Below are 12580 nucleotides of genomic sequence, written 5' to 3'. Positions count from 1 at the left end.
CACTCAAGGTTTAATTTTATTTCCCCCGTCTCCTTTTCGAACCACAGATTGTCACTCATTATTCTGTTTATAAGGAGTGACAGATTTCAGGGGGAGAAAAAATGCAAAGCTGGCGGGTTCTGAGCTCTTGCGCTGATGGCAACTTATCGTGTCATTGAGCCTTTTTAGCACCAGAGACATCATTCTGGCTTCATAATCCCTTCGGAGAATTCCTTCTTCCAACAAATATAGACAAGTGCTGTCATGGTGAGCGGAGGGAGAGGAAAAGAAAAGCCCTTTCCCTCCGAAACTATTTGCCATCCAGGAACAGAAAATGATGAAAAGAATGGCTTCCCATAACCGAAAGGATCAGGTGTTTGCTTATGAGAAAATGATGCTGCGAACTCGGTGTCTGGGTCAATCGTCCTGTCCCCCCAGTGTCTCTTGCTCATGTGAAAGTCACTTGCGAGATACAGTGTGTGGTATCTGCAGACAGCTGTCCTACTGGGCACTGGACAGACAGAATGGCTAGCATTGCTGAGCTATGTAGTCATTTGCGAATGGAATGAAGCTCTTGCGTTTCACAGTGATTCACATATGCAGCACGGTTACACCGCAAGACTCATCCCCTTTCCCCCTCCCTCCCTCCCTCCCTCCCTCCCACCCCTTGACACTAGATCTGGCTAGTTAACATGCCTGGAATGAGAAAGCACCTATCTCGGAGCTGGCGGGGCTGAGGGCGTACTCGGATTCCCAGGTTGGAAGATTATCTCACTCCAAAGAAGTTCTTCCAGCAATATATAAGCTAAACTAGATTGGCGTTATCTCAGTAAAGCTGCCTTGGGTGGAGGAGGCATCCATCCTTAAAGGAGTACCACACACACACACCAAGAGACCACTATCGTTCTTTGATAAGCGGCAGCAACTATGATGATGCTGAGAGTGGAAGAGCTGGTAGGTACAAAACTCACCTTTCATCATAGTAACTGCTGTGTTAAGGTTTGAACTGCGTCCAGTTTAATTGTGCGCTGGGTATTACATTCTTCTGCAAATTGTCTCTTATTAATGTGATGATTTATACCACTGCAAGAAGCTTGGCTGTTCTTTTGGTGGTAGTCTTAACCTGTGCCATGCATGATGACTTGAGCAGATTGTGCTGGGATGTAATTCTGAAGGCGGCCCTGTTTAGGGAGGCTTTTAAAATTTGATGTAGTACAGTATTTTAATATTTTTTTGGAAGCCGCCCAGGGTGGCTGGGGAAGCCCAGCCAGATGGGCGGGGTATAAATAATAAATTATTATTATTATTATTATTATTATTATTATTATTATTATTATTTTGTCCAGCTGAGTTTGTGTGGTGGTTAAGAGCAGGAGCTAAGAGCTGAAAATCCACCCAATTCAAATCTCAGCACAGCTGTGGGCTTGCCTGGTGGCTTCAAGCAGGCTGGTATTGCATAGTCCCAACCCTTTATTGCATTATATCACGAGGTAAATAATGTTGGCCTACCTTACAAAGTTATTGTAACGATGACTGAAATGACATGTGAGATGCCTTAACAACACAGGGGAAGCATTAATGAAATACTAAGCATCTTTCCTGAAGAAAATGGTCTAACTTTAGGGTAGTCCCAGAGTGTATAAATCGGATTATGTGCTGTAAATCATTATGCATGTAAGAAAAACGGAGCTGGTTCTACCTTTGGAAATACAATGGACTCTTAAAGAAAAAAACAAAGGAAGGAAGGAATATCTGCTTATTTTTTTGCCATCTTTTGATCCAGTGGGACCTTCAAGGTGGTTCAAAACAAACTATAACTATTATCTGTGCTGGGAACAGGGATGGATTGCAGCTCCTAATCTCATAAATTACATGTGATTCAACTCTTGCCAGCTGCGTCCAAATTAACATCTAGGCAAAGAAACTCGTGAGCATGTTTCCAGCTATGTTTGAGCTGTGCCAAGCATGCAAGCTGGATTCAGAAGTAATTGGGAACAATTCCGGGCAGGATAATAAAGAGCCAAAAGGAGTTGAGTGGCTTAATAGGCCTCTTCTCACCTCTGATGTTCATAACTGCTATTGATGACAGGAATTAGTAATGAAAGAAGGAAGCACAAGGCAGGATTCTTTTGGACTCGCAGCTTTCTTGAAAAGGTTCAATGAGTGCATTTCCTATCGTTATTGTATCCGCTTCACCCAGGAGTTGCCCAGTCTGTCAAGTAAAAGAGACATTTACTGAGTTCACTACTTTGCTAGAGGGGATGTTTCTCAAGCCGTTCTTGAGGACGCGATCATTCTTGTTGTACTCTCTAGTGACTTAAGTCAATGAAAATTGATCAAGGCTGCTATCCCAGACACAAATATCTCACAGCAAGTCAGATGAGTGGCTTACTTCTGAGTAGACATGCCTAGGATTGAACTTTTAAGACTTTGATCCCTGGAAGGGCTGGATCAGATTCTCAAATAAAAGCGGATTTGTAACAAATAAATACATCTAAGCAAGAAGTTTGGAAACGCTACATGAGGAATTTCAGAATCAGATGGCATAGAGGTCTGCCAATTAATTGGGGTGGGGGGAAAATGATAAAAAAAGGGTTTCAGTAAGCTCTTGGGCTTACTCCTACTGGCTCTCAGAATCCCAGTTACCATCCCCAATCCAGCTAAAGTTAGTCAGGAATAACATACATTAGTCATATGCATCGAACTTGCTTCCTTGATTTCACTGAGATGTAGTCGCAACTATCTTTAGCTTGCTCCAATGCATGCATCGTACTGCCTGATTACTGTACACACAGCACACTTCCAACAGGGAAAGAAAAAGACTTGATTTTAAATGTGATGTACAGAATGCCTGAGGCCACAGATTTACTTAGTTGTTTCTAACAAGACAGGAGAAATTTTGTACCTGGATCCATATGCATACTGCTGCATCCATGTATGTCGTTTGTATAGCGTTTGTCCACCATGGAGAACTCTATTTTAAACTTACTCACTTGTCAGCCTATTTGTTTCCAAGGGCCCAGTTACCAGATGGTTCCAAAATGCCTGCAGCCCAATAAGTGTCTGGTTAGTTCTGATCAATATGTGAAATTCAGCCCGCCATCATTCACTGCTTCTGGGCCTTCGGCGTCCTTTTAGAGTTGCCGGGTCAACAGTGCTTCAGTGACAGGAGATGGCACAGCTAAGACAATTGTCCTGACTGGGCTTAAGCCTTAGGATCAAGGAAAGCCCTCCAGAGGTTGTGTATGGCAATTTCCATCAGCCCCAACCAGTACAACAAGAGATAACTGTACAATGATAATTCTCTATGAGGTGACTGCATAGTAGGTGATAATGTTTAGGTCCAGAACATCGGAAGGGTACCAGGTTGGCTAGCCCTACTTTAGACTTAGCAACCCAATGCACCCCTGGCCCACAGCACCCAAATCTCCTTTTGCCTGCCCATTTCCTTCATCTGTGGAGTTCACAGACCCTCCTACCCCTAAGCCCAAATATGTGGCTTTACCCCAGTTTTACTTTCCCCTGGATTTCTCCATTCTCCCGCCTGCAAGCCTGCAATGCCCATCCCATCCTCAAGTCTTTATTTTTCAGACCACTGTCTTGTTGGGCCACTTGCTTCAGTAACCTTGTCTCTTGACGTCCTCCCTCTCATTCCTGTATTCCTGTCCCAAATGGCAGAGAGCTCATTGTAAGTGCTATAAGCTAAAGATAACCCAAGCTGCCTGCTTCAGCTCCCTTATTTCATTCTTCTCTAGCCTGGTTGCTGGACTCTAGCTGTCACCATCCTTGACCTTTGGCCATGCTGGCTGAGGACGATTAGAGTTGGAGTCCAGCAAGGTCTGGTGGGCACCAGGTTGGGGGTGGCTGACTTTTTTTCTCAGGCCCTTTCCCCAAGCCTCACCTTTTTTTCTTTCTGGTCCACTCCCTACTTTGCACCCTTTCTTCAACCTCCTCCTTACCTCTGACCTTCATGCTTCTTATCTCCCCTGAATACATCTTTCCCTCCATCAACAAACCTTACAAAGCCGTCTCTGGGTCATGCGAAGGGTGTTAAATTGACAGCTTTCCTTTCCAGATGCTGGGCTATGCACATTTCTACCTGTTCCCTGAGCATTTGGAATCAGATGAACAGTGTTCAGTGCCATGATTTCAACTCGCCCATTGCTTTCCGAAAAGGCACCCTGTCTTTGAGCCATCATTTTCACCTCCGTTTCCTCAGTATTTCTCGAGGGCTGCTTGCCCTGTCCTCACGTGTTAGCTCTGCTTCTCAATATGTCAGAAAGCAAGGCGTTGACACTCTTGAACCATTGTTCCTTTGACAGGTGACAGGCAAAAAGGCAGACGGTAGAGAGACAGGAGATTTCCTCCCAGAGGACTTCAAAAATGGAGAGTATGAAGCTGCTGTAAGGTTAGAGAAACAAGAGGACCTGAAGACCCTCACAGACCACTCAGTGGCACGACACAATCTGACCTACAAAGAAGAGAAAGCGCTAGAAGCTGAGGTAAAATTGTGTTTCTTGTGTATCTTTTTGCACTTCTGGAACTCTGAAGTTTCGAATTCCTGTGGTCTGCCCTCTAACTAAGAAGGGAGTTTAGAAAAATAGGTCCTGATAGATGTACACTGGAAACCAGTAGAAAGATTCCTAACCCCCAGGGTCTTGTTACATTGCCAATATGTTATTAACTGGGACTCAACATATCCTAATTATAACTAGAAAACCAGGAATGAGAGGAAATTAGAAGGGATAGGCCACAACTCCCTAGGGAATACACCTGTTTTACATTAAAAAAAAACCCACGCTCTGCATATTCAGTGTATTCAGTTAAGAGTGTCACAAACTACAGGATTGGGGAAATGGTGTCTCTGAAAATCTGGAAAATGGCTACCAGTTATGGCTGAAAGCCATGGATTAGAGACAAACCAAGACATTTTGGTATTTGAAGCAAAAACTAATCCCAAGTCTCCAGGCAGATATCTCTCCTCTTCACTGGAGATGCTGGGGATTAGGGATGGACAAATCTGTTAATTTCATTTTCTCATTTCCCTACCTGCATCAATTTGTGATTTATATTTTTTTAAAAAATCTTCTCATAAAAATTTATCACTTTAATGTAACTGTCTACTATACACATACTTCCGTGCAGTTTCGCCTGCTATACATATCCTCCCCCCAACAGAATGCATTTTATATGTTATTTTCAGGAAAATATGCAAATTTTGTCTTAATATATGAATTACAAAAGAACTGCAGCGAAAATTCAGAGAAGTACAATTTTGTGAAGATAGCTTGTGTTTTGGTTTGCACATAGGCCAGTTTGCATTAAAATGTGAATCAAATTTCTCACCCATCTCTGCTGAGACAATTCACACTGAGGCTTTCTGCATGCAAATAATGTGTTATCCCACCCCTCACATGCCAAGGATATATTGGGACATCTGGGTGTTCCTCCTTAAAAACATTTTTGCCTTCCGTTTATAAGATAAGGTCATCTGCAATTATTTGGTTCAGTGCCAACATAATTATGCCCATCATTTCAAGAATGGCAACATTATTAAAAATCTTCCTCAGCGAGAACAAAATTTTAAGGTGGGCAATAAAAATAAGATTCCACCAGCCCTCCCTCAAAGATATATGAAAATAGGAAAGACATTACTGGAATTTAAATCCACAGACTTTTCCTTTGAAGTAACAGATTATTGTGAGCTGGTGATTTAGCATCTTACAGCTTCCCTGGCGATGGATTATTCAAATGAAGAATTACAGAACAGTGTTAAGTTTAAGGGGATCCAAATTCTACATGGGTTTTAAAGGGTTTTGAATCAACCACCCCTTCCCCAGCCCAACACACTTTTTGCAATGAAGGTTCAACTGGAAACTTGATCAAGAATCACTCCAAAAAGGAGATACAGTGAATCTGCCAGAGCAACAATCATTCTACATTTGGGGGATAAATTATGTCACTCATTAGCACCTTGTTCTGTGAAAAGCAAGTTGGATTGTTACTCTGCATTAAAGATGTAGCCTGCACTTTAAATATAGGCTGACACATATTTATAACTAGAATAAATTCTAAGGAACATGTGACCCTGTGCTGTGTCTGGATGGTTCCTTAATCACTTATCTGTCTTACATTTAAATAGCTAGTAGCATTTTTTCAGCAGAATTTCAAGTGTTATCTTTAAATTTGAATTGGTGTATTGACATTAGTGTAGTATTAGTAGCTGAAGTAACGCCTTTTCTGATTATTTTAACTGTTGAAGGGGATTCCAAGGGATCCTGGAGATTGTATGTTGAAGCTAATGTTATTGTTCCTCATATTGCTCTAATTTCTCAGCAGTCACCCCCAGTGGCTACTTCCAGTGCCTTTTTTTCCTAGAGACGTGCCAGAACTCACCATGAACAGTACCCTTGTTCTCTTAGAATGGCAATAGCGCCCACCTGAGAGGGTCTGGAACTGAGTTCCATTGAGTTCTGGCTGGAAAAAAAGCCCTGGCATCTGGTAGGCCACTGTGATAACAGGATGCTGGAGTAGATAAAACAGTGGTCTGGTCCAGGAGGGATCTTCTTATGTTCTTATTTGCTTTTGCTTTTGTTGTTGTTGTTGTTCAGATCAAGAAAAAGAAATTAGAGGCAAGACCAAAACTTGAGAGCTTGGAAGATCTTGAAAAAATCATTCAGCTGAAGAAAAGGAAAAAATTCAAGAAGGTTAAAGTGCCCGTTGTAAAGGAGCCTGAGCAAGAAGTTATAGTAAGTTCAGGGGCAAAATAGTCTTCTCTGCTGTCTTTATGGGGTTCCCCCACACGGAACTGAACTAACTCTTATTTCTGCTCTCCATCAGACTGAACCCGTGGATGTTCCAACATTTTTAAAGGCTGCCTTGGAGAATAAGATGCCAATAATTGAAAAATACCTGGCAGACAAAGGAGATCCAAACGTTTGTGATGAGGTATGATTTGTTCATCAATTTCTGTCCCAAATCTCCTATAAGGCGCACATCTCTGATCTTAGTTTTAACAGTCATGGCTTTCCCAAAGAATCCTGGGAGTTGTAGTTTGATGAGGGTAGAGAAGGTTCTCTCTTTAAAGAGCCTGATCTCTCCCCAACCACTGCTGTTTCCAGATTTCCGTAGGTAGAATGAATGCCTCTCAAACCAGTTTTTAAGAGGTTTTTATGTCCTCCTTAAAAATTATATCTTAAGGTTAAATTTAAAAACTACCACCACTCTGTCAGTGTTACCTTTTGAAGCAGATACACTTTTCACGGTTAAAGTAATCTGAACTCCCAAGACAGGAGAGCATTGTTTCTTTAAATGGGCATTCAAGCAATATCAAAAATCTATTTCCTTGTGCTTGTCGTGTTTTGTCTTCATGAATTTATGCTGTTTAAATTGTACAGCTAAGAGACCCTACTGTTACTGAAGGGGGGCTTATAAACTGACAAAACTAAACAAGTTAAGTACATAAATGCCATACGGGACTGTTGTTAACAAAAGAAATTATGATTTATCTGGCATTGTATACATATCTGTACATGACACCATACATGGTAATGAAAGAGAAGGCCTTGCCTTCAGGAGCTTAATTGAAACGAGGGGGAGGGAAGTTTAGCGAGGCACGAGAAGGAAATGTAAAACCTTACATGTGCATGTCTTGTTTTGGTAAGGGTGAGACGGGCGGGGTTAATTTATGTGTAAAGTGTTTTGAATATTCAACATGCTAAGGGTCGTATGATTTATTTCAAAGCCTTGCAGGTTAAAATTGACCACACTATGACTATTCCTTTTGACAGTACAAGCGCACAGCCTTGCACAGAGCATGCTCAGAAGGGCACCTGGCAGTTGTGGAGAAGTTAGTAGAAGCAGGAGCCCACCTTGAATTCCAGGATATGGTAAGTGCTCATTGGACACATGCAGAGTTCCTTGGGGTGGTTCACACAGACACACGTTCGCTACTCATCCACTGTAACCATCAATAAGCCATGCCTAGCCTGTTGCAGATGGAACCAGTACAGTGGTACCTCGGGTTAAACGCTTCAGGTTACAGACTCCACTAACCCAGAAATAGTACCTTGGGTTAAGAACTTTGCTTCAGGATGAGAACAGAAATCACACAGCGGCAGAGGAGGCCCCATTAGCTAAAGTGGTACCTCAGGTTAAGAACAGTTTCAGGTTAAGAACGGACCTCCAGAATGAATTAAGTTCTTAACCCGAGGTACCACTGTATTACCTCCTCCTATCTCAAACACAAGGCTTTTCTTTTCAATAAAGTTTTCCAAAGTAATAAAACTTTTATCAACAATAACCGGGCACAAGTCTAGTGGCCAAGACTCATCAGGACATGAGTAATTAGGTGCTGAAAACTCACATCATATGTGACCCAGTCGACAAATATTTATTATTATTTTCCTCTGGCGTAGCTTGAATCCACTGCTATTCATTGGACCTGCCGTGGGGGCAATGTGGAAATCCTGAAGTACTTGCTGAACAAAGGAATAAACAGGAATGCTAGAGATAAGGTAAGCTATTATTATTTCCATTTGAAAAACTGAGGTGGGAAAAGTTAAAAGTGGATTTGCGAGCTGTTTGTAAAAGAGGCCCTTTTAGATCGGAGCTTGTTGTTTCTCACTTTAGAATGCCTTGCCCTGCTTCTGTTGATTATGCCTCTCCCCGCCCTTCCTTTTCTACCAGTTGCTCAGCAGTCCTCTACACGTGGCCGTAAGGACAGGTCAGTACGAATGTGGGGAGCACCTCATCGCCTGTGAAGCAGATCTCAATGCCAAAGACAGGGTAAGTCAGGGTCAGCAAATGTTTTCAGCAGGGGGCCGGTGCACTGTCCCTCAGACCTTGTGTGGGGCTGGACTATATATATATATATTTTTTTTTTTGGGGGGGGGTGAACGAATTCCTATGCCCCATAAATAACCCAGAGATGCATTTTAAATAAAAGCACACATTCTACTCATGTAAAAACACACTGATTCCCGGAACATCCGCGGGCCAGATTCAGAAGGCGATTGGGCCGGATCTGGCCCCTGGGCCTTAGTTTGCCTACCCATGAGGTAAGTGCATTCCAGATGTGTGAGCCAGGCTGTAAATTCCACCATCCCTGACTATTAAGTTATGCAAGCTGGGGCTAAAGGGATCTGGCAGCCCCGGCAACACCTGGGTGGTGTTGTTCCAAGGTTATCCTTTCAGCTGAAGGTCCATTTCCATGGGGCTTGCTTTTTCCGTATGACATTTTTATTAGGGCAAGCCTTATCAAACAACATTCCCATGCAGTAGAAGGGAAAGTGGATGTACAAGCCTTTCCCCCCACAAGGCTACAAGCACAGGATATATAAGCAGCAAGAGTCACAATGCTGCTCAGAGGGATGCCAATGAGTATGACGTGTCCACCTCTGAGGCCCTTCTGGCAGTTCCCTCACTGTGAGAAGTGAACTTACAGGGAACCAGGCAGAGGGCCTTCTCGGTAGTGGCGCCCGCTCTGTGGAACGCCCTCCAATCAATCAGATGCCAAACAGATAAACAACTACCTGACCTTTAGAAGACATCTGAAGGCAGCCCTATTTAGGGAAGTTTTCGACGCTTAATGTTATTTAATGTTTCTAGATATGTTGGAAGCTACCCAGAGTGGCTGGGGGAACACAATCAGATGGGTGGGGTACAAATAATACAATTATTATAGGTAAAGGGACCCCTGACCATTAGGTCCAGTCTTGACCAACTCTGTGGTTGCAGTGCTCATCTTGCTTTATTGGCCAAGGGAGCTGGAGTAAAGCTTCCGGGTCATGTGGCCAGCATGACTAAGCCACTTCTGGCAAACCAGAGCAGTGCATGGAAACACCGTTTACCTTCCTGCCAGAGTGGTACCTATTTATCTACTTGCACTTTGACGTGCTTTCAAACTGCTAGGTTGGCAGGAGCAGGGACCAAGTAACAGGAGATCACCCTGTTGCAGGGATTCGAACCGCCAACCTTCTGATCAGCAAGTCCTAGGCTCTGTGGTTTAACCCACAGCGCCACCTGCGTCCCATACAATTATTATAATACAGCACAAATCACTTCTATAGCATGCTGGTCTGTTTTCAAGGAACGTGCATTGCAGGAATTTGGTGCCTGTAGCCCTATAGTCTCCCAAATCCACCAACCCCAGCGAGCATAAGCAAGAGCGAGGGATGATGGAGGTGCAATGACACCTGCAGTTTACGGGCTTCCCATTGCTCAGTTAGTGTCTTTAGTTTGGTAAAATAGCAGGTGATTGTGATCTCTTGGAGGAAACTTCAGGGAGAGAATAGCAATAGTACTTAACATTCCTTTGAACCACCCATTTCAACTCAGCTTCACAACAGCACACTTAAATAATAATCATTATCACTATTGGGTGCAAGATGATGGTGTAATTTATTGAGTACTTTCACTATTACGCCAGTAGAGCCCCAAAGCTCATTATATTCATTTTTGTCTCCTCTGTTCTAGGAAGGAGATAGTCCTATGCACGATGCAGTGAGACTGAATCGTTATAAAATGATTCGACTCCTGATCATGTATGGTGCCAACCTAAACATGAAGAATGCGGTAAGTATTCCCTAACTCTTTGCTGTTTTCCTAAGTAAGCCTTGTTGAGTTTATAAAGAAAATCAGGGCACTAGCTACTAAAATAAAAACACCAAGACAACTGCAGTAGGATTGGATTGCATCTAACTTTTGCTGGTTTCCACATTCATAGATTTTGCTGTCCACATTCACTTTCTAGTCTTGAACATTTGTGCTAGCAAATTGACTGGTTGTGAGGAATAGGTGCTATTGGGCAAGAAAGATGCACTTGTTGAATGGAATTAGTGTCTGTGGGGGATGCACATTCATTGCCCATGCAACACCCTCAAAGTTGACATGCACCCAGAAAGACATTTTTGATGCATTTGTCACTTCAAAGAGGCATAAGCAGTCAATATTAAGAGAGCTTCCCACTACCACATCTGCAGAAAGTTAAGTCACAGAAACAGAGGAGAGCAATGATGACATTTCAAGGGGGTAAAAATTAATGCCGTTTCCCTAACTTTCCTCCATAGGAGGGGAAAACTCCAATGGATCTTGTTCTGCAGTGGCAAAATGGCACCAAAGAAATATTCAACAGCCTGAAGGAGAACTCTTACAAGAGCTCCCCTATAGACACATTCTGAAGACTCAAAGCGTCAATGGACTGGACAGTTTCCTTGCAAAAAGCAAGATATCACCAATGTGAAGAGCAGAAGCATTATAAATGCCGCCACCTTCACAGAATACAAGCATTTTGTCCTGCTGCCTTTGCTAAAGCCACACAGAACCAAAAGAGGGTCCTGAAATACTTCAAAGGCAGTTTCGAGTGTTGAGATGCCACTGATTTCAAGCTGGTTTATTTATTTCTATTCCATCATTTCTCCCATAGTGTTTCTTTTCCAATATTTTCAATAAGTCATGCTGGTACTGCTGTTCTATAGAAAAAGACCATCTTACTAATGTGGTAATCTGAACCAGTCAGGAGCATTAAGCCCCTTTAAAAACCACACACAAGCCAACAGGCTTTCAGAGCCTATTAGCAGTGTTTCCCATTAAAGCCTCTTTCGATAGGCAGTATTTGTTATTGTCACCCGGTTTCTGCTGAATTGCTATTGTCAGAGCAAGCTGTTAAAAAAGCAAAGATCAGAGGGTTGGAGAATAGTAGTGAGAAAGGGGAAAGCAAAGTGGAATAAAAAAAAAAAGGAAGGGCTCTGCTCTTCTGCAGAAGTTTTTAATTCAGGCTATCTGAACTACACAAGAGGCAGCCAACATGGCACTGTCCTGGTGTTGTGGGATTAAACCTCCCTACCAACCCTATCGACTGGCCATGCTGGCTGGGGCTGGTGGGAATTGGGAGTCTAGGAACCTCTAGAGGCCGCCATATTGGCTACCTCTAAACTGCAGTGTTCAAGACAGTAAGTTGGGCAGACGAAGAGGAGGAATCCAAAGATGAAGAGGAAAAGTTGCAGTTACTGTCGAAGCTCGATATTGTAACAAATGGTAGTGTATATTTGTATAGCTCTTTATGTACATTTTGTATTAAACCCTATTTAAATGTTTTAAAAGAAGCAACAGAACCGCTCACTTTAATCTACCGGAATGTATTATTTCTTTATCTGAAAATGTTATGAGGGATAGAAGATGCTGGAGGTAAGAGTCATGGGGGAAAGGAAGTACACCTTCTTTGAATTCTGTGGTTTTACATATCAGGGCATAACAACAACAATCTGTTCCTTAGCAGCTCTTAAAATTAGGTAAATACAATCTCAGATGAACAACAACACATGACATATTACACTATGATTTATTCAACAAAAATAAAGTCAAAATGTCCTCATGTAAAACTACAGAATTCAAAGAGGGTGTACTTTCCTTCTCCCATGTGTTTGTGTGTACACACAACACACGTTTCAACCAAGATGAAAAATTGGATACCATCTTCTTTGCTAGTAGGAGCCCTGAAAGTCATTAACTCTGAGGCTGGGAAAGAATTTTCAAAGGTCACATTTCTCAATGACTTGAAGGGAACTAAGACAGCCCTGTCCCAAACCATTCCCACTGTCTA

General features: G+C 42.6%; 1 protein-coding gene across 1 annotated transcript; it reads left to right on the top strand.

Annotated features, from left to right (window-relative positions):
• The first annotated feature begins 780 nt into the window (after nt 1-780).
• On the top strand, nt 781-12083 carry ANKRD1 (ankyrin repeat domain 1). The gene is made up of 9 exons (XM_079978391.1): nt 781-933; nt 4302-4481; nt 6591-6728; nt 6820-6927; nt 7770-7868; nt 8397-8495; nt 8668-8766; nt 10456-10554; nt 11049-12083. The coding sequence occupies exons 1-9, from the start codon at nt 907-909 to the stop codon at nt 11157-11159; spliced, it is 960 nt and encodes a 319-aa protein (XP_079834517.1). The 5' UTR covers nt 781-906; the 3' UTR covers nt 11160-12083.
• The last annotated feature ends 497 nt before the right edge of the window (nt 12084-12580 follow it).

This window comes from Podarcis cretensis, assembly GCF_951804945.1.
Source record: "Podarcis cretensis genome assembly, chromosome: 5".
Classification (NCBI taxonomy): domain Eukaryota; kingdom Metazoa; phylum Chordata; class Lepidosauria; order Squamata; family Lacertidae; genus Podarcis; species Podarcis cretensis.
This window is presented reverse-complemented; position numbering and strand designations above follow the sequence as displayed.